Source organism: Bubalus bubalis, chromosome 2 (assembly GCF_019923935.1).
Source record: "Bubalus bubalis isolate 160015118507 breed Murrah chromosome 2, NDDB_SH_1, whole genome shotgun sequence".
Taxonomy (NCBI): domain Eukaryota; kingdom Metazoa; phylum Chordata; class Mammalia; order Artiodactyla; family Bovidae; genus Bubalus; species Bubalus bubalis.
The window spans coordinates 158,606,864-158,628,300 of record NC_059158.1 but is presented as its reverse complement, the minus strand read 5'-3'; the positions used below and the strand labels follow the sequence as shown (position 1 = coordinate 158,628,300).

At 54.0% G+C, this 21,437-nt stretch overlaps 2 protein-coding genes across 3 annotated transcripts in view; one reads left to right on the top strand and one right to left on the bottom strand.

The window, feature by feature from the left end:
* The window catches only part of PNKD (PNKD metallo-beta-lactamase domain containing), a 72,104-nt gene that overhangs the window by 47,538 nt on the left and 3,129 nt on the right, over nucleotides 1-21,437 (bottom strand). The gene's annotated exons all lie outside the window — the stretch shown is intronic.
* On the top strand, nucleotides 3,627-21,306 carry TMBIM1 (transmembrane BAX inhibitor motif containing 1). 2 transcript variants are annotated; one of them, XM_006046400.4, is made up of 12 exons: nucleotides 3,627-3,778; nucleotides 12,653-12,885; nucleotides 14,184-14,284; nucleotides 15,471-15,535; nucleotides 15,745-15,798; nucleotides 16,399-16,449; nucleotides 17,199-17,238; nucleotides 17,795-17,832; nucleotides 18,009-18,096; nucleotides 18,414-18,509; nucleotides 19,496-19,549; nucleotides 19,930-21,306. In XM_006046400.4, exons 2-12 carry the CDS (start codon nucleotides 12,693-12,695, stop codon nucleotides 20,074-20,076), a joined length of 927 nt encoding a protein of 308 aa, XP_006046462.1. In that variant the 5' UTR covers nucleotides 3,627-3,778; nucleotides 12,653-12,692; the 3' UTR covers nucleotides 20,077-21,306. The 2 variants fall into 2 exon arrangements, with proteins under 2 accessions (XP_006046462.1, XP_044793721.1); XM_044937786.2 differs by lacking the exon at nucleotides 3,627-3,778 and adding an exon at nucleotides 7,250-7,855.

The following is a 21,437-nucleotide window of genomic DNA, read 5'->3' as shown; positions in this document are numbered from 1 at the left end:
GACCACTGGAAAAACCATAGCCTTGACTAGATGGACTTTTGTTGGCAAAGTAATATCTCTGCTTTTCAATATGCTATCCAGGTTGGTCATAACTTTTCTTCCAAGGAGTAAGTGTCTTTTAATTTCATGGCTGCAGTCACCATCTGCAGTGATTTTGGAGCCCCCAAAAATGAAGTCTGACACTGTTTCCACTGTTTCCCCATCTATTTCCCATGAAGTGATGGGACCAGATGCCATGATCTTCGTTTTCTGAATGTTGAGTTTTAAGCCAACTTTTTCACTCTCCTCTTTCACGTTCATCAAGAGGCTTTTTAGTTCCTCTTCACTTTCTGCCATAAGGGTGGTGTCATCTGCATATCTGAGGTTATTGATATTTCTCCCGGCAATCTTGATTCCAGCTTGTGCTTCTTCCAGCCCAGCGTTTCTCATGATGTACTCTGCATAGAAGTTAAATAAGCAGGGTGACAATATACAGCCTTGACGTACTCCTTTTCCTATTTGGAACCAGTCTGTTGTTCCATGTCCTGTTCTAACTGTTGCTTCCTGACTTGCATACAAAGTTCTCAGAGGCAGGTCAGGTGGTCTGGTATTCCCATCTCTCAAAGAATTTTCCACAGTTTATTGTGGTCCACACAGTCAAAGGCTTTTGCATAGTCAATAAAGCAGAAATAGATGTTTTTCTGGAACTCTCTTGCTTTTTCATGATCCAGCGCATGTTGGCAATTTGGTCTCTGGTTCCTCTGTCTTTTCTAAAACCAGCTTGAACATCAGGAAGCTCACGGTTCACGTATTGCTGAAGCCTGGCTTGGAGAATTTTGAGCATTACTTTACTAGTGTGTGAGATGAGTGCAATTGTGCGGTAGTTTGAGCATTCTTTGGCATTGCCTTTCTTGGAATGAAAACTGACCTTTTCCACTCCTGTGGCCACTGCTGAGTTTTCCAAATGTGCTGGCATATTGAGTGCAGCACTTTCACAGCATCATCTTTCAGGATTTGAAAGAGCTCAACTGGAATACCATCACCTCCACTAGCTTTGTTCATAGTGATGCTTTCTAAGGCCCACTTGACTTCACATTCCAGGATGTCTGGCTCTAGGTCAGTGATCACACCATCGTGATTATCTGGGTCGTGAAGATCTTTTTTGTACAGTTCTTCTGTGTATTCTTGCCACCTCTTCTTAATATCTTCTGCTTCTGTTAGGTCCATACCATTTCTGTCCTTTATCAAGCCCATCTTTGCATGAAATGTTCCCTTGGTATCTCTAATTTTCTTGAAGAGATCTCTAGTCTTTCCCATTCTGTTGTTTTCCTCTATTTCTTTGCATTGATCACTGAAGAAGGCTTTCTTATCTTTCGTTGCTCTTCTTTGGAACTCTGCGTTCAGATGCTTATATCTTTCCTTTTCTCCTTTGCTTTTTGCTTCTCTTCTTTTCACAGCTATTTGTAAGGCCTCCCCAGACAGCCATTTTGCTTTTTTGCATTTCATTTCCATGGGGATGGTCTCGATCCCTGTCTCCTGTACAATGTCACGAACCTCCGTCCATAGTTCATCAGGCACTCTATCTATCAGATCTAGTCCCTTAAATCTATTTCTCACTTCCACTGTATAATCATAAGGGATTTGATTTAGGTCATACCTGAATGGTCTAGTGGTTTTCCCTACTTTCTTCAATTTCAGTCTGAATTTGGCAATAAGGAGTTCATGGTCTGAGCCACAGTCAGCTCCTGGTCTTGTTTTTGCTGACTGTATAGAGCTTCTCCATCTCTGGCTGCAAAGAATATAATCAATCTGATTTCGGTATTGACCATCTGGTGATGTCCATGTGTAGAGTCTTCTCTTGTGTTGTTGGAAGAGGGTGTTTTCTATGACCAGTGCATTTTCTTGGCAAAACTCTATTAATCTTTGCCCTGCTTCATTCCGTCCTCCAAGGCCAAATTTGCCTGTTACTCCAGGTGTTTCGTGACTTCCTACTTCTGCATTCCAGTCCCCTATAATGAAAAGGACATCTTTTTTGGGTGTTAGTTCTAAAAGGTCTTGTGCCTTCCCTGGTGGCTCAGAGGTTAACGTGTCTGCCCGCAATGCGGGAGACGTGGGTTCGATCCCTGGGTTGGGAAGATCCCCTGGAGAAAGAAATGGCAACCCACTCCAGTATTCTTGCCTGGAGAATCCCATGGATGGAGGAGCCTGGCAGGCTACAGTCCATGGGGTTGCAAAGAGTCGGACACGACTGAGCGACTTCACTTTCACTTTCTAAAAGGTCTTGTAGGTCTTCATAGAACCGTTCAGCTTCAGCTTCTTCAGCGTTACTGGTTGGGGCATAGACTTTGATTACTGTGATAGTGAATGGTTTGCCTTTGAAACGAAGAGATCATTCTGATCATTCGCAGCGTTGGCGGCTGCGACCTGCGCACTTAGCGCGGCTGAGAGGAGCTACCCCACGTCCGAGGTCAGGGGCAGAAGCCGGGAGGACCCCATGCCTGAGAGGAGGCGGCCAAGAGGAGTTATCCCACGTCTGAAGTCAGGGGCAGCGGCCAAGAGTGCCAGAATGCAATGGCGCAGGAACTGCCGAGAGGAGCTACCCCATGTCTGAGGTCAGGGGCGTCGGCCAGGAGGAGCAACCCCACCTCCAAGGAGCTGGGCCTAGAGGAACTATTCTACGTTCAAGGTCAGAGGGGGCAGCAGTGGGGAGATACCCCTCGTCCAAGGTAAGGAACAGCAGCTGCGCTTTGCCTGAACAGCCATGAAGAGATACCCCACATGCAAGGTAAGAGAAACCCAAGTAAGACGGCAGGTGTTGCAAGAGGGCGTCAGAGGGCAGACAGACTGAAACCATAATCACAGAAAACTAGTCAATCTAATCACACTAGGACCACAGCCTTGTCTAACTCAATGAAACTAAACCATGCCCGTGGGGCCACCCAAGATGGGCAGGTCATGGTGGAGAGGTCTGACAGAATGTGGTCTACTGGAGAAGGGAATGGCAAACCACTTCAGTATTCTTGCCTTGAGAACCCCATGAACCGTATGAAAAGGCAAAATGATAGGATTCTGAAAGAGGAACTCCCCAGGTCGGTAGGTGCCCAATATGCTACTGGAGATCAGTGGAGAAATAACTCCAGAAAGAATGAAGGGATGGAGCCAAAGCAAAAACAATACCCAGTTGTGGGTGTGACTAGTGATAGAAGCAAGGTCCGACGCTGTAAAGAGCAATATTGCATAGGAACCTGGAATGTCAGGTCCGTGAATCAAGGCAAATTGGAAGTGGTCAAACAAGAGATGGCAAGAGTGAATGTTGACATTCTAGGAATCAGCGAACTAAAATGGACTGGAATGGGTGAATTTAACTCAGATGACCATAATATCTACTACTGCGGGCAGGAATCCCTCAGAAGAAATGGAGTAGCCATCATGGTCAACTGATGCAAAACACCGCGCAAAAAAAGAAGGAAAATATGTAGATCTTTAGGCAGAGAAGCATCACCAGCAAGCGCTGGCCGCTGGGAGTCGGGAGGAGTGGAAAGACGTGATCTTTTCCTGTAGTTTTGTGTTTTCAACAATGACCACGTATTGCTTTAAAATCCGAAAATCCTGGTAAGTCCTGGCGGACTTGGGAGGAGCGGGAACAGGCGGATGCGGGCGGGACCGGGGCGGGCCCCAGCGCGTCGCAGGGGCCGGCGCGACGGGGCGGGGCGCGGAGCCCCAGCCCTGCCCAGGCCGGCGCGGGCTGTGCTGGACTCGCGACACCAGGAGGCCGGCGACGCACCGTCCGGAGCGCCAGGCAAGCCAGGGGCCCCGGGGCCGGCGGGCGCGGGGGACCGCAGACCGGCGGGGACCGGACGGGGACTGGGCGGCGCCCCAAACTTTCTCGGAGTGCGCGGCGGGCCGGAATGGGGCTCTGTCGCCCTCAGTTTTGAGTTTTTCTCTGTGCGCCCCGGCGGGCGAGTGGCGCCTGTTTAGCTTTGGGAGTTCAGCCGCGGGGTTGTGGGCGCGGGTGATCAGGCCGGGGACTCTGAGGGTGTCCCGGGCCCCTGCTTCCTATCGCGGATCTGTCGCCGGGCGTGTCCACAGGGCCAGCCCCAGGGTGGCCAGCTGTGCGTGGGATAAAGGGTGTCGGGCCTTCAGCTGGTGGGAGGGGGAGGGGAGGTGGCCCGGGCCTGGCCTGGCCGCCTCTGACGCCCTGGTACCAGCTTGGGTGTAGACAGGTGACCGGGTATTTGAGTGAGGGAGAGCGCCGCTGGGAAGCCCCGGCAGCTCACATCCTTGGTGTGGGGAACCTGTCACCTCTGTCACCAGGCCTTTGCCTCAGTCCCCTCTCCCCTACAGTGGTCTGGCCACTGCCCTCAGGCTGAGTTCTGAAAAGGACTAGCCAGTACTCTCTTCCTTGTGGCCTCTTTGGGTGGGAGTAAAAACCAAGCAGGAAAACGTGAGCGGGGAGAACCGTGGAGACAGCAGGAGGGAAGTGGAGGCAGGCCGTTCGGAGGCTTGCCCTGATCTTGTGGATTTTGCTCTAGCTGTTGTCTTCCCGGGGGTCGCCATCCCCTCTGACCCCACAGTGGCCTCTGGGGTTGGGATTGCCCCGAGGAGCCTGGTCATGGGATTGGGGGAGGTGGGGGTAGGCCTGGGAACTAGGGTCAGAGCCAGATGTCACGGAAGGTCCCTCGGGTGTCCAGTTCTCTGGGGCTCTGAAATATTTATCTCACTGGTGAGCTTTGGTTTCAAAGCTGGCGCCTTTGGTTTGGCCAGTGGTGGCAGGAGGAGCCAGGAGCCCTTGGGGCTGCTTTGTCTGGGGCAAAGGCAAGGGCGCAGCCATACTTCCTCCTCACCTGCCCACTCTGTCTCTCCAGCCACGAGGCTCCAGAGACCTGGTTTATAACTTAAAAGTGGTGGGACCACACAAGGGGTCAGGGGCCCTGACTTCCTCTCTTCTTGTGCCCTGACCTCAGGGCCTCACCTGTAAAAGTGGGCACGTCAGAGAGGTAATGACGGGGTACACCTCCAGTGTGGGGAGAACCTCACGTCATGAGCTGGGGTAATAGCCACCTCAGCTCAGCCTCCTCCCATGGGAATGGCTCAGCTGGAAGAGCATTTACATTCCCCAAACTTGTCACCCTGGACCCTTCAGAAAGAGCAGAAGCCCCAGGGAAGGGACACATACTGTGTGTCTTTAGAGAGCCGCACCCGAAGGGCCAGAGAGTGGAAGCTCATACAGCAACTGGGGGAGAAGGTCTCTGCTAACCATATGGCTAACCTTCATGTGGGCTTTCTGGAGTATTCTGATGGGAATGCAGAGGAAGGGATGGCCCTTATGGACTCTTCCACCCCTAAGATTCTGGGGATCTGGGCCCAAACCTGGGTCTTGTTTTAAAGTAGAAATGATACCTAGAAATCCACAGGCCACAGTGCTGGGTACCTGGAGGATAGTCAGTACATTGGTCAGGGAGGAGGATGAGAGTAAGTCCTTGTTTTTATATATGTGAAAGTGACAGTCATGGTCGCTCAGTTGTGTCTAACTCTTTGTGACCCCATTGACTTTAGCCCACCAGGCTCCTCTGTCCATGGAATTCTCCAGGCCAGAATACTGGAGTGGGCAGCCATTCCCTTCTTCAGGGATCGAACCCAGATCTCCTGCACTGCAGGTGGATTCTTTACCAGCTGAGCCACCAGGGAAGCCCATTTGTTTGTATATATAATGATTGGTATTTTTCCTATTACATGAAGGTGATGTTAGGAATGGCAGCCTCCTGGCTCTTTGCTGCTTGGAGATGCTCCCAGCCCTTTGCAGTGAGTTCCACTTTGGAGTTTAGAGCAGCTGTGTGGGGATGGCAGAGAGGAAGAACCGTCGCAGAGGATCAGGGCATTGAGTTGGCCCTACAAGTTGAGGGGGCACAGCTGGTACTGAGTGTGGCTGTTCTGAGGGGCTGGCTAAGGACAGGGGTTTAACAAGGTGATGAGTTAGGACATGAATCATTCCCAGGGCTATCTGTAAAACAGAGGTGGCCTGGTCAGCAGCCCACAGGATGGCAACTAGGTGTGACTGTATAAAAATGTTTCAGGCTTAAGAAAGTTTGAAGGAAACAAAGTTGAATAGCTTTGCTCACTGCAGAACTTGGAAGCTTCCTATGTCATGGTGTCTTGTGAATTTCCAAAAGGGGATATGGATTCTCTGTTTCTGAGCTCATCCATGAACATCTCCTGGGGCAGGAGATCTCCTGGGGAGGAGAACATCTCGTGTTCTTTAGAGCAGCCTGGGAAACACCTGGCTGGATGATTCTAGCTTTCTAGAGTCCAGAGAGGTAGGAGAGGGAGTTGTGGCCACTCCCACACCCAGTGCATACCCTGTGCCTCAGCCTCCTCCAGACCGGATAAGGATGAGGCTGCATCTGGCAGAAACTCTTTAGGAAGCAAGACATTTTGCCCTGAAGGTTTCTGCTCTGGTCTGTTAGCTGTTCATTCAAAAGCAGACATTTTCGGAGTCTGAATGGACTTTGATCATTTGGTGATGGTAAAGAATCCTCCTGCAATGCAGGAGACCCTGGTTTGATCCCTGGGTCAGGAAGATCCCCTGCAGAAGGGAATGGCAACCCACTCCCAGTATTCTTGCCTGGAAAATCCCATGGACAGAGGAGCCTGGCGGGCTACAGTCCATGGGGTCACAAAGAGTTGGACATGACACTTGTTTTATGGATGAGGAAACTGGGTCCAGAGATGTGAAAAGACCCATCCTGACTCTCACAGTGGAGTTAGGACCAGAACCAGGACAAGAACTCAGCTCCCTGCGTTGTAAGCCAGGACTCTGACAAGGATTGACTTTCGGATTGACAAGCGGAAAGGAATTGGTATCGAGAGAAAGGTCTTTACTTCCTCAGTCCATCCATGTGTTGTTGGCTTGTTCACACAGGCGACTGATGGGGGCCTCAGGGACTTTGCCTCCAGGCAGATGTAAAACCAAACGGCACCTTAAGTCAGACTTCAGATCTGGGTTCAAACCTATCTCTGCTGTTTGCCTGCTCTGGGACCTTGGATCAACTTCTCTCTGAATTTCAGTTTTCTCATCTGTAGGGTGGGGATAAGGATTGCACTTCATAGCGCCCTTGTGAGGAGCAGATGTCCTTGGTACCTGATAGTAGACAGTACTTGCTGCTCTAAGTGGTTCTCTTCCTTCCCTGCCCACTGCAGGAGGGGGGTATATCTCCCTTCTCCACTAGGGGTTGTTAATTATCTGTCTGCCTCTCCCCGCCTCATCTGGGAGTTGAAACTGAACTGAACTGAACTGAACTGAAAAGGCAGAAGATGAAACACAAAGAAGGAGGTGGATGGGGCTGTGTTTCTGAAGCTGCATCCAGCCCCGGTTAATGCCACCTGTTTTCCTTATCTGGACTTCCGAGCTGTTCTGGCTTGACTGGGGTCTCGGAAATCACCCGCACTGATGATGCTGAAGGGTTATGGGAGTACTGGGTGCCTGGGTCTTCCCATGGCTTCCCCTTCCCGGGAGACTAGAGCCACCTCAGTTTCCTGGAGACCAGGGCTGGGAGGGAGGTCTTGAGTTGGCAGCCTTATCTGTTTCTGAGCAGGAGGGCCAGGAGAACTGGGGGAGGGGAGCTGGTTGTGGCTCCGCCTCAGGGGTGTGTGCGCTGACGTCTGTTACTCTGTGTTCTCCGACAGTGGGCAGGGCTGGGAATGAAAGTTCCAAACCCATGACCAAGAGGGCCTTTCACTGGCTGGGCAGGAACTTCCTTGGCTCTGGGATTTCCTAGTCTGTCAAGTGACCAGATGATTTCTAAAGTTTGTTCCAGCTCTGACGCTTTCAGTTTTCAGATCCTCTCGGCTTCATCCTGTTGACCTCCGAGGCCAGATGGTCAGAAGGCTAAGTTGATTCTGGGCCCTTGGTCTGTGTTGTGTCAGACATGGTGGCGAGCCCAGCCACTCCTTGGTGGATCTTTTTTACTCCTCTGCCCTCCTGGCTCTGTGCTGGGTTAGGAGGGCCAAGTGTTTTCTTGGAGGGGAGTGGAGAGCTGGGGTGGGGGGTGGTTTGGGGTAGGGAAAGGGAGAGGAGGCTGTCACGAGACACTTGGTCACAGTGGGCCAGGGGCTTTCCTGCTGGGTGGGGTTTCCTGAGATACTCACCCTGAGCTATTCTTTCCACTCTGGCCCTGGGCACCCGTTCCTGGCAGAGAGGAGCACGGGTTGCCAGAACCAGTCAGCTGCTCCTTTCCACCCCTCCCTCCAGCACACACAAACAGACATACACACACACCCTTTTGCTGTAACCCCAGTAGATCCAGCCTCCTCTCAGCAGATTCCAGAGGCTTAACCCTTCAGATGCCCTCCTCCCAGGGAGCCTGAACCTGGGCCCCAGCTGGCGGAGAGCACACTGGCCACACTGAGACAGCACCAGGGGAAGGAGCTGGTTTCCCCAAAGCTGCCTCTGAAAACCTGGACAGCCAACAAGTCCTGTGTTTGGGCCCTCCGACTTCTGATGGCTGGGTCTGGGGATCGTGTAGGAGAAAGGAGAGGTTCTGGCTCCTTCCTGATGGGTCATGAAAATGGGGGTCACAAGAATGGGGAGCAAGGTTAGATCTAAATTGACAAGGGTGCGGTGGAGCCTGAATGCTTGATAAAAGGCATCGTGAGGAAGCATGTTGTAATGATTCAAGCTCCTTGCCACAAAACAGTCTTGCTTCCTGTTGTGGGAGTGTGTTCAGTAGAAACCGAATGCCTACTGTGTTTTAGGATAATTCAGACTTCTGATGGGACACCTTGAAGGTCCGTTTTAGCCCCTGGAGACTGAGCCCTTCCATTAGCTACCGGTGGAATTCAAATGACCCAATTCCTGGTTTCTGGTCTCTGGGCATCAAGTATCTGCACTCTGTCTCTGTATCTTCTCCCACTTCTTCTTCCCCTTTCCTTTGGACTCCACTTTCTCCTGCAGCTTCCACCTTTAGTCATGAAAGTAGACTCAGACCACTTCTGCCTTTCCCTACTCCTGGTCACCTACCAGCCCCAAACTCATCCCCAGCTGAGGCCTTGATGATGGGGAAGGGGTCAGGGCCGCAGGTAGGTCAAGCCCTGGCCAGGGAGCAGGCTCAGAAGCTGCCCATGCTGGCAGCCCTGGGGCCCGAGGTTCCTGCCCATCTGGTCCTGCTCAGAGGGGGTGTGACTATGCCTAGCACTCCCCTGACTGGCCTGAACACTCGCCGTCTCCTGCGCACAGGCCTCTACACCAGAGAGCTGGGATGTAGTTCTGGGCCCTGGCCCCTGCTTTATGGCCCGGGACAGGTCCCTCTACACCCCCTCACCCCCAACCGTGGTGGACTGGCTGCTAAAGGGAGGGGTCAGCTTGCCTTAGATATCGAGTTTCCTTTCAGTGCTGACGTTTTAAGAATCTCTATCTCTGACCACCCTCTTCTGGTGGCTGCACAGAGATTGGAAACCATGGGGATGATGGAAGGGGCTGAATGGTTCAGTGTGCACTTGCTGTGTGAGCCCTCTTTTGTCAGTAGAGAGGCTGAGATGGGAAGCTGAGAAGTGATGAGTGGACAGAAAGGGGGATGAGGAGGAAAGCAGAGGGGTTCAGAGCTCTGGAATCTTTGGGAGCTGAGTCTTGCCTTTATCACACCCTAGCTAAGTCACCTTGGGCAAGTGACTTAATTCTTCTAAGCTTCTATTTTTTTGTTTGTAAACAGAGGTAATAATGTATCCACCCTATTGGGATATCATAAGAATTTAATGAAATAACAACTACAGGTAGTGTTCAGGTACCATTTTAAGTACTCTACACATATTTTCTCTTTTAAATGTTGTAACAGCTCTGTGGAGGGTACTATTGTAGTGGTAAATCCACTTTCCAGGTGGGAAAACTGAGACACAGTGAGGTAAACTGGTTAATGCTGGTCTCTGGTGAGCATGGGCTGGTGGCCGAGCCCCCAGAGAACTGGGCTGTGAGCTGCCGCACCCCCTGCAGAAGGTCTGGCTCCTCTGAAACCAGGAACATCACAGGGAGGGGTGCGGGAGGGCAGAGGGCATCTCCGCGAGTCAACGGCCCTCTGTGCCAGGCCTGAACCGTGGCGTCCTGGGGGCCTATCCAAGGCCGGCCTTGCGCTTCCCTTGGGGAGGGACCTGTTTGTCTGGCTTGGCTTGAGGGGGTGGGGCAGCTGGCCGGTCGGGCAAAGGACAGGCCCCACATAACTGGGCTCCTCAGATAAGTCCCAGGCCTGGAGTCTGTTAGAGCTGGACGTGAGCTCAAGGATCATCTGGGCCCCTCACCCCATTTCACAGAGGGGCACCCTGAGTTGCTGACAGGACCGGGTCATGGTGACATCATGGTCAGGCAGCCAGCTGGGGCCTCCGACCACAGGGTCCTCCCTGCCAGTGTCTCGTGGGTGTGTTGACCCTGTTGTCAGCTGGGTCCGGGGCAGTAATGACAGATACCCCTACTCCATGGGTGGCCTGCCCTTCCCGCTTCCTGCAGATGGGGAGCTGTCTTCCTGGTGGAGTTAAAGGGGTGTTTGGGGAGAGGGGGTGGTGGGGAGAGGAGACTCTTGCTTCAAGGGAGGAGGGTCTGGTTTCTCTTCCTTCCTTTTTTAAGAAGGTCTGTTAAGGAGATATACATATTGTAACTGTTTATGCTACCCTGACATAAACCACAAATGGTTTCAAAAACAGTTGCTTGCTCTGTTTCTTGAACTCACACCACTCAGCGTTGGGTCTTCCTGTTTCCCTCTGCTCCATTTCCTCAGAGCGCTCTACCCCAGCGTGTGGGGCCTCCACCATGGCCCATGGTTTGCTGCCATACCTTGTCAGGAAGGTCCTTCTTATTTCTGACCTGACACACTCTTGCTGTCTGGTCCGTTCATTCTTGGAAAATGGAGAACGGCTTTCCTCAAAATAACTCTTTTAAGAGACTTGGCCTGTTACGTGAGCCTTCCTCCCCACCCCTCCCTGCCACCTTCCCCTCCCCTCTACGTTATCCCAGTTGAGAGAGAAGTTAGTTAGGACAGTCCTTTATCTGTTCCCTGAACTGTGCAGGGGGCCCTAAAAAGAAGGGTCTGTTCTGCCCTTCTGGCAGAGCCTCTGGGGATGTCTGCTGACCTTGACCTGGGCATGTATCCTCCCTGTGGGGTCCTGAAGGAAGATGTGCCCTTGGGAGACGCTTTAGGGGCGGCTGTGGCCCTCTGAAGGGGCCCAGACTCTGTCAGGGCTCGGCCCTTCCAGGGACCTCCTCCTCAACTTTTCCCAAGCCCCCATCTCTGCCACCTCAGAGGGGGATACCAGGTCCAGAGGACAGTTATCTGGCATAAGAGGCATAGAGAACACCGCATACTAGAGCAGACACCTAGACTTCCCTGGAGGCGCAGATGGTGAAGAATCTGCCTGCAAAATGGGAGACCCTGGTGCAATTCCTGGATCGGGAAGATCCCCTGGAGAAGGAAATGGCTACCCGCTCCAGTATTCTTGCCTGGAGAATCCGATGGACAGAGGAACCTGGCGAGTTACAGTCCGTAGGGTTGCAAATAGTCGGACATGACTAAGAAGCTAACACTTTCACTTTTACCCAGGAGCAGGAAGACCTCGGCTCTTGGACTATTAAATGAGCTAGTTTTGTGATCTTGGGAGTCACTTTACTGCTCTGGGCCTGAGTCCCCCCGTGGAACTGAGCACTTGGGGCTGTACAGTCTGGGGGTCCCTTTGGGATGGTTTCTGGGGTTCCCTTCCCCTCCTTCCTCTGCCCTTCCCCGGCCATGGGGCTCTCCTGCCTCAGAGAGGGCACTGGCTGGCTCTGGCATCACTTCTCAGTGGTCTAGCCTTTCTCAGCCTCCAACCCTGGGGGCAAACAGGCAGGAATCCCAGGGCCACCAGGGCCTGGCATCTTGACCCTTCCCCAGGGGTTTGAGGGCCCTGAACTCCCTGGCATTCAACTCCCTGGCATGGCCCTGAAGCCACTGGTGGCAGCCACAGGCTGTCACATGCCTGAAGCTCCTCCTCGGCTGTAATTTGAAGGAACCAGAAAGTCCTGTCTCCAACCTGCTTTTCTGTGCAGCCTCCCAGCCCCCAGGGGTCAGCCCATGTACCCACATGCTCAGGCCTCTCTGGCGGCCCCTGACTCAGCCTGACACCTTCCACAGCCTCGTGCCCTCCTCCTCTGGGCCTGGCAGCTCCGGCCCTGGGACCAGCTTGTCTTCCATTTGAGGCCTTGGCTTCTCCCCAGCTCTGCCTTTCAGGCCTGCAGCTCCTGCCAACTGTTGTGGGGGCTGGGCTGCCCCCTTCAGTGGGTCTTGGCTGGCTCTGTGACTCAACCAGTGGCTTTGCTGGGGTCATCGGGCTCCTTCCCTGGTCACTGGAAGTGATCACTTAAGAGAACCCCCTGCTCTCATACCACCCATGTGACTGCCCCGGCTCCTGCGCTAAATCCCCACCTGCTGCTTTCCTATGACAGGAAACTGCACAGTGAGGAGGGGCTGGTGTGAGGGCAGAGGGGCAGGGGCTGAGCTGGTGGGGTGGGCGGGACTGCGGGGGTGGGGACAGTGGCCTGCAGGAAAATGACACTTGGTGCTGGAGAGAGACTGAAGGTGTCCTCTCTGCAGAGGCAGGGTGGATTGGGGCTCAGTGAGCTGGGCCTATGCACTCATGACTACTTTTCTCATCTCTGTTTCAGGTCTCAGCAGCTGGGGTCTCTCCTCAGCCTTTGAGCCATCATGTCCCATCCCAGTGCCCCTCCTCCATATGAGGACCGCAGCCCCCTGTACCCTGGCTCTCCACCCCCAGGGGGCTACGGGCAGCCGTCTGTCGTGCCCGGGGGGTATCCCGCCTACCCACAGCCTGGCTACGGTCACCCTGCTGGCTACCCACAGCCTATGCCCCCAGTCCACCCGATGCCCATGAACTATGGTAAGTCCCTGCAGGGCAGCTGAGGGTGGGTGGGAAGAGGCAATACTGATGAGGCCACTTCCTTTCTTTCCTTCGTAATTTCCTTCATCTCCTTTTTCATCTTCTCTCTAGCTCTCTCCTTCTATTTCCCCATCTCTGTTACCTCTCTGCCTTTTCCTTCAGCTCCTAGCCCCCCCATCTCCGGGCCACCTGCCAGCCCCTTTATTCAGCGAGGAGACTGAGTCTGTAAGACACACACCAGAACTTACACATCAGATGAGAAAGTGGCTATTGAAGGAATTACTTCAGGAGGCCATTTCTGTTTCCCTGCTAGGCAGTTGCCACCCACCCACAGCCCTCTCTTCTTTAGGAACTGCCGCTAAGAAGGAAATGGCAACCCACTCCAGTATTCTTGCCTGGAGAATCCCATGGATAGAGGAGCCTAGCAGGCTACAGTCCATGGGGTTGCAAAGTGTCAGACATGACTGAGCGACTAACACTTTTCACTGGAACCTGAAGCACTTTTTTCTTTTTTTTAATATTCTCAGTGCTGACGGATCCTCATCTTTTAAGGTAACATCTGACTTGCAAACATCCAGAACCCGTTTGGATGTTTGATAAACGTCATGGCTGGTAAATCTGGTGAGAAATGATATTAGAATGTGGTGAGATTTTCCTGTGTGGCTCGCCTGCGGATTTTGAAAGCAGATCCCAGGGAGGCACTTGAGGAATGCTTTGAGCCCCTGCAGCATCTTTGGAACCCTGGAGTGCAGCCAGCTCTCATCAGGCCGTTCGTGTTCTGGTGTGAATACCGGCACACCAGTCACGTTTACAACGATGCTTTGTCCTGTGCACAGATAGCCCTGACGTTTCTGTTTTCCCAGAATCCTAACGCTTGCCTGATGGAGACCACAGTCTGCACACTCTGTCCTCTGCACGCATGTGCTATTTTTGTCTCCCTTTCCCTCCTTCGATCCCTGAGTCCCTGCTCTGACCCTACCAGCTCCTCTGACCCACACCTGCCTGGCTTCCTTAAGATTTTGTGTTCCCTTGCCGGCAGGGGCGGCGGGTATTCACACCCCTCAGTGGAATCATGCTGATGGAGTGCTTACACCTCAGGGCCCTCTCGGCCAGGGACCTATCGCTCCCTATAGTGTCCACTCAGGTCACTCCGGGGGCACCTGGAGGGCCAGCTGGGGAGAGGAATTCCTGAGTTTTGGCTGGAGATCCCTGAGACTGTTGAGATAGTGTTCCAGAGGCTTGGGGATTGAGGCCACAGGTCCCGGTTCCCCAGTTGGTCATGTGTGATCTGTCCCCAGGCCCAGGCCATGGCTATGATGGCGGGGAGAGAGCAGTGAGTGACACTTTTGGATCTGGAGACTGGGATGACAGGAAAGTCCGACACGCCTTCATCCGAAAGGTGAGATATGGGCTGGTGGGCAGGTGAATCTGGGCCACTGGGGCTGTGAATTGGCCCATTGATAAGAAGAGGGGTGAATGTGGAGTCCTGCCCTAAGCCACAGGTGGGAGGCTTTGCACCAAGGCCACAGAAGTGGAGCCCAGAACCAAGGTTACCTCCAAAACTAATTGAGCCCCAATGCCAAAAGCCCCCCTAATCATTACTAACAAGCTTCCTGACTCCCAATTAGGCAAAGATGCCGACTGCAGTAAACACTCTATAGCGCTTCAACCAGTCACCTGACGCCAACCTTCCAGGAATTTTCTTTGTCTTGAGGCTATAAAAATTGGCTATTAACCCATGAAAACTGTCGATTCTCCCTGGCTTTTCAGGAGTTGTCGGCTGCTGAGCTTGCAGTGCCCACTTTATCTGTGCTCTTCGTTCTGAACTCCTTTCTGCAATACTCTGTGTCGGGAAATTCTTTTCCATCCTGCGCTGGGACTGCCTCAACAGGAATGGCGGTCCTCTGGTCCTCTTTAGCCTTGCGCTCTCCTCTGAGGGAACTCCAGCTCCTCTAAGCTGTGTTCACCTGCTTTTGCTTGTTTCTTCCTTGCCCTTGTTTTGGGGGGCAGGTTCAATCTGAACAGCCCTGCTGAAGTGTTCTGCCCTCTGCAAACTTCTTTCTCCTGTTACACTGCAGCAATTTGAAGCCAGAATTGATCGCATGCACTCACAGGCCCCTGCCCGCCATCTCACCTCGCCCTAGCACCTGCTCAGGGTAGAGAGATACCTGATCAACATTCAGGCTGAATTGCTGCAGGCGCAGAGGCCATACCCGGGAGTGTGGTGGGGCAGGGCAGAGGCAGGGCAGTGAATGTCAGTGAAGGCCAGGTGTTGGGCCAGGAAGGGGAGATGTCAGGAGCAGCGGGGTGGGATCAGCCCTGCGGGTGTGCACAGCATCTGAGCCAGACTTGTCACTGGGCTGGCCTCTCTGGCAGGCTGCAGTGCAGCTGGGGTGGGCTCTCAGGTGGAAAAGAAGAGTAGATCCTTCAAAATGAAGAAGGAACCTCCTCCCTACCTCTGGAAGATGGGAGCAGACCTCGGGTGGTAAGGTCTTTTGGGCTCCTTGGTCTCGGGGCTGGCTGCTTCCTGGGGGAAGGCTGGGAGCGGAGGTTGGTGACGGTGCTGTCCGGTGTGTCTATTCCAGGTTTACACCATCATCTCCGTCCAGCTGCTCGTCACGGTGGGCATCATCGCTGTCTTCACCTTCGTGTGAGTCTCTGGGCCTCTCTGCACAGCTGGAGGCGGCTCTGGGGTCCTGGACTCTGGGTCCCCTGCTGGGAGCATGGCTGGGGTGGGCCCTCGACCCATGGACAGGAAGAGGGGCTTGGCTGCAGGTGCCCAGAGAAGATGGGGGTAGGGCCTCGGCAGGGGGCGGACAGCCTTGGCATGACTCTTCTTGTGTCTGATCTGCTCCACAGGAAGCCGGTCGGTGACTTCGTGAGGGCAAACATGGCCGTGTACTACGCATCCTAGTGAGTGTGCGCTCTTCTCTGCTTGGGGGCTGGGCGACGAGGGGCGACAACTGACTAGCAGGGATCAGAATCCTTTCGGAGGGAGGGCTGTCCCAGTTGCCAGCTGTGCTGGGCCGTGTGGTGTGTGCCACTGAGTGTGAGTGTCAGGGGACTCCTGAGAGCGGGAGTGGGGGACCCATGGCCGCGTGCATCCTGTAGGGCAGGCCTCTGTTCCGGCCGCCTCCCTCTGTGGCTCCTGTGGCCTCCTCCCAGGCCAGGCCCCCGCTCCGGCCACCTCCCTCTGTGGCTCCTGTGGCCTCCTCCCAGGCTCCGGCCGCCTCTCTGTGGTTCCTATGGCCTCCTCCCAGGCCAGGCCCATGCTTTGGCCGCCTCTCTCTCTGGCGGCTCCTCCTCCGCCTCCCAGGCCTGGCCTCCTGTTACTGATGGCCTCAGTGCCCATGGCCAGGGTGATCCTGTCCTGCTGGGCAGCTTCCCCTTAGACTTCTAGATGCCTCTCTGGGCCTCCAGGCTGCCGGGCTGGTGAGTGCCACCAGGCTGGGCCAGGAGGGGGCTGAGGGGCACAGTGGGCCTGAGACTACTTCCCTGTCTCTTTCTTCCCAGTGCTGTCTTCCTGGTCACATACCTGACCCTCGCCTGCTGCCAGGGACCCAGGTGAGTCCCAGAGACTTAGACTATGGGAAGGGATGGCGGGGGGGCAAGGACGTGCACGTGTGCCGTATCGCTTCAGTCATGTCCAACTCTTTGCGACCCTGTGGACTGTAGCCCATCAGGCTCCTCTGTCCATGGGATTCTCCAGGCAAGAATACTGGAGTGGGTTGCCATGCCCTGCTCCAAGGGATCTTCCCTACCCAGGGTTCGAACCTGAGTCTCTTATGTCTACCTGCCTTGGCAGGCGGGTTCTTTACCACTGGCGCCACCTGGGAAGCCCCCTTATAGCATCTGAGTGGAGACTTAACCAGCAGTGATGATGATGATGATGAAGGTGAAGAAGATGGTGGTGGCAGCTACTGGCTACTGCTCAGCCGGGTGCCAAGTGCCTTGTGTGTGCAGGATCTATTTAGCTATTTAGCTGTTATTCTTATAGCTACCCTACAAGATACGTGGTATTTTAACCCTTTAATAAATAGGAAGACCCCAAGGCTCAGAGAGGCCAAGGAACTTTCTCACAGTCACACAAGCAGTCAAAGAGCTGCAGACGAATCCAGGTCTCTGTGGCCCCATAGCCCAGGTCTGTCTTGTTCCCCCTGCTGTCTCTGCATAGAACACGAGCAGGTCCCCAGGGCCATGCCAGCCTCCCCTCCCTCGAGTCCAAGCCTCATTCTCGAGGTGCACAAGCCAGGAACTTCCTTCTGAGACCTGGCCGGCCACACGCCACTAAGTCATGGTTTCTTTCCCTTCAGACGCCGTTTCCCATGGAACATAATCCTGCTGATCCTCTTTGTGAGTCAGAGGGTCGAGGGAGGGGGTGGAGCTGGTGAGGGAGGGCTGGGCCCAGGGAAGGAATGGGACCCTGTGGGGGAAGATGGCCCTGGCTCTCTCCCTGACCTGACTCTGCCCTCGGTTTCCTTGTGGCTGCCACTTTCATGCGAGGTGACACGTACCACCAGCTGTGGTAGTGTCCCCACCATGCCTCCAGGGCTCTGTCTGCCCCCTCTTTTTAAAATTGATTTTAATTTTGTTGTTGTTGATTTATTTATTTGGCTGCACCGAGTCTCAGTTGTGGCATGTGGGATCTAGTTCCCTGACCAGGGATCAAATCTGGGCCCCTGCATTGGGAGTAAAGAGTCCCAACTGCTAGACCACTAGGGAAGTCTCTCTTTTTTTTAAAAAAAAATATATTTTTGGCCACACCACGAGGCATGTGGGATCTTAGTTCCCTGAATAGGGGATGAACTGGCGCCCCCTGCCTTGGAAGCTTGGAATCTTAACCACTGAGCCACCGGGGATGTCCCACAGGCTCCATGAAGTGTCTCACTCGTCTCTGTTCTTCCCTCAGACTCTTGCCATGGCCTACATGACTGGCACCATCTCCAGGTGCGTTCAGGGGCAGTCAGTACACGGTGGTGTGTTTTATAGGGGATTGGGGCACCCCTGGGCTGGCAGCCGCCTGTATGGCTGCATGCTGGGCACGGTACTTCCAGAAAGCTGTAGTTTTGAAGTCATTTGTGCATGGCTTATGCCTCTGGCTTCTCTTAATTCCTTCCCTGCAGTGTGTATAAAACCAAAGCCGTCATCATTGCAATGATCATCACTGCTGTGGTGTCCATTTCAGTCACCATCTTCTGCTTCCAGACCAAGGTGAGGGCACTGGAGGGCCGGCCCCTCCCTGGCCACCCCATCCCCCTTTCTTATACAGACCTGATCTTCTGGGCCTGGCACTTGAGCAGGCCTGGGAGGGCCCAGATCCTTATAGTAGGGGTCTCCCTCAGAGACCCGAAGCCTTCCCTTCACATTTACATCCACAACTCTGCTTCCTGTGTCTGTCCTTAGAATGCCATGGTCACTCCCGAGTGCCCCAGGAGGCAGCACTGAGCCCCCTGGAGGAGGCAGGGCCTGGCTGGCCGGGCTGCTAGTTGTGGCCGTCTGACACATGCCTCCCTCTCTCTTCCTGGCAGGTGGACTTCACCTCGTGCACAGGCCTCTTCTGTGTCCTGGGAATAGTGATGACAGTGACTGGGATTATCACTGTCATTGTGCTGGCCTTCAAATACGTGAGTGTCCCGGCAGAGCTGGGGTTGGTGAACCCAGTGCTCAGGGCAGACTTTCTGTGTATCTCCGTGCGGCAGGCCCCATGGGCCTCTGGACGGCTCTGGGTTCCAGAACCTCTCAACTGGCTAGCCAAAGCACCTGTGCTGAAGCGCCATCCTTTGGACTGGGGTATCAGTGGAGACCCAGGTCCTGGGAGCCATAGCACCTGAGGCCCCAGACAGCATCATGGGATTCCTATGAGAAGCAGCAGTGTGATCTATCTGACAGCTGAGACCAGGCTCTCGGAGGAAGGTTGGCAGAGGAATCCAGAGGGCAGAGATGGGCTCAGCTGGAAGGGCCCTTAGGGACCACTGTATCTCCTTTTTTCTCCAGGCAGCAGGGGGCAGCATGTGAGGCCCTCGGCTGACGGTAGCTTTGCGGTGGGAAGGGGAAGCCCGTGAGGGAGAGTGAACGTGACAGGAGCCTGCCCATGTGACCCCGGCTGGCCCTGCCCTGGACAGGTCCCTGGAGGGCTGCTGACAGGGCTGCCCTGGGGGTGCTCCCCGACTCTGCTGTTCACCTGGTGGTTAGGGGGTGTCCCTCTTAGGCTGGGCTGCAGGAACATGGTCTAGTGACTGCTGACGTGACCAAGGGTAAAGGTGATGGGGCTCTTCAAGGAGTGCACGGCTGGGCCTGCCCCTCCCAGAGCCATAGCTCAACCACTTTCTTCCAGAAGCAGAGTGGACACCTCTGTACCTTGACTAACTGGAAATTGGTTTGGCTAAAAGATGCTGTGATTGATTTCATATAGCCATTGGACGATGGCCTCTGTTTTCTCTGCCAAACATGTTAGCATTCTTAATTTCTCCCAGGATCTGGAAGGGAGAGGTAGTTCTCTCATGGATCTTCCCACGTGGCCAGAATCCCAGGGGGGAAGATGGTCCTGAGTGCCTGCCTCAGTCTGGGCTTTGCCAAGTTTCCTAATGCCATCCCTGTCTTCTCTCCCCAGGTTTATTGGCTGCACATGGTCTATGCCGCTTTGGGGGCCATTTGCTTCACTTTGGTAAGATCCTGCCCACTCTAGGAAGGGGAGTGGGAGGTATGGGACCGGGTGGGTGCTGAATGTAGGCTGCTTGAGAGGCAGGAAGGGGGGCCACGGCTGCCTTTCCCTACTGTCTGGAGGTTCCACTGATTTCCTGGGCATTCCTGTCTTTAATTCACATCGCTTGCTTTGAGAATACTCAGTAAGCCATATTCCAGAGGCGACCCTTTTCCAGTGTCCCTCTCCCTTTCTGGACTGTGAACTGCTTAAAGACAGAGACTGTGCCTTCTGCTGTTTGTTAAAGTGTTCCCTAAGCACACCTCATGGCCCTGAGGCTCCCAGGACAGGTCTGTGGGCCAGTGAGCCCCTGGATCCTCATGCGTGGCTTTTTGTCCCTGCAGTTCCTGGCCTATGACACACAGTTGGTCCTGGGGAACCGGAAGCACACCATCAGCCCGGAGGACTACATCACCGGTGCCCTGCAGATCTACACAGATATCGTCTACATCTTCACCTTTGTGTTGCAGCTCGTGGGGAGTCGCGATTAAGGAGCACCTCCAGGGCTTTCCCTTCCCTAGAGGGCTGGGCCCTATGATCCTGGTCTGGGCCTACACCCATTTCCTTCTCAAGTAATACGCCCATTTTTCTTTCTGTCCCGGGATGGGCAGCTTCTCTCGCTGTGGATGTATAGGCACCTGGTGCGGCTGGAGGAACTAGGGACTAACTCTTGCCCTTAGTGGACAGAGCTGGGCCAAAGATGTGTGTTTTCCCTCCACTCCACTACAGGGCACCAAAGCCTTAACAGCTGGGGTTGGAGTCGGGTGGGGTGAAAAGAGCCTATTCTGTAGCTCAAAGGGAACATGAGAAGGAGAAGGGACTTCCTGGTGATAAGGTTTCCCCTCCCACTCCCGCCATGGGCTTCTGGGCTTGACAGCTGGAACACTTTTCCTCTCTCAATCCCAACAAACCCGGAGAGCTGTCCCCTGCCTCCTGGACTCATATCTTGTACTTTTTGGCAACCCGTGGCACCTTTCAACACAGGAAGGTAGAGGGGGTTTGTCTCCTTTGCTTCAACCCCTTCTTTTGATAGCATATATATGATGGTCTTCTGGGTCAGGGGTGGGGAGGAAGTGGAGAGTGAGCCAAATCAAACATTGAGGCCAGTTGAGAGCAGCATCTGTCCAAGCTTCCTCAGGGCTTGTGTGGTAGAGAGCAGGCCCCCTGGCAGTCACCTGGTTCTCCGATAGCCATAGCACAGCTGCCCGGGGCCTCTCTGGTACTTCTGAGATCTCTATAGTCTGTGGGACCACTTGCTTCCTGTGCTCAGGCTGCTCAGAGTAGAAAGTGAGGGCAGAAGTCAGGAGATGGGGTGGTGTGTAGGATCACTATGGCCAGGAAGTAACTAGGGTGAAGAGAGCCTAGGGTGTGGGCAGGGTCCCCCACCCTGTCAGACAGATATGGAAGCCTATGTGGTACCCAACGGGCTTCCCTTCTGCTAACTGGGGAGGGCCCTGAGAGGAAGAAGCCCCTCTTAGTCTGTGAACTCACGCTGAGGGGATTTAAGATGCCCCATCTCTCCAGCCAACTACCGCTTTCTTCATGACACCAAGTGCCTCAAGCTGCATGGGGAAGGGGGACAAGGGTCACTCTACGGGGTGGGGGTGGAAACCAAAACAGCCCAAGGATATAATTAAGACTTCTTTATTAAGTATTTGGTCCTAAGTATATCCCACAAAGGGACGTAACTAGAAATAAAATTTTATGTTTAGAAGGTAAAACCCTGTTTGGGTCTGGTTTTCTTCACTTTAAGGGGTCAGTTCTCGGAGAACTAGTCTGGCTCTGCCCCAAACATCCATATCCTATCCTTGCCTTCTGGCTTGGTACCTTCTATGATAACCAAATATACTTT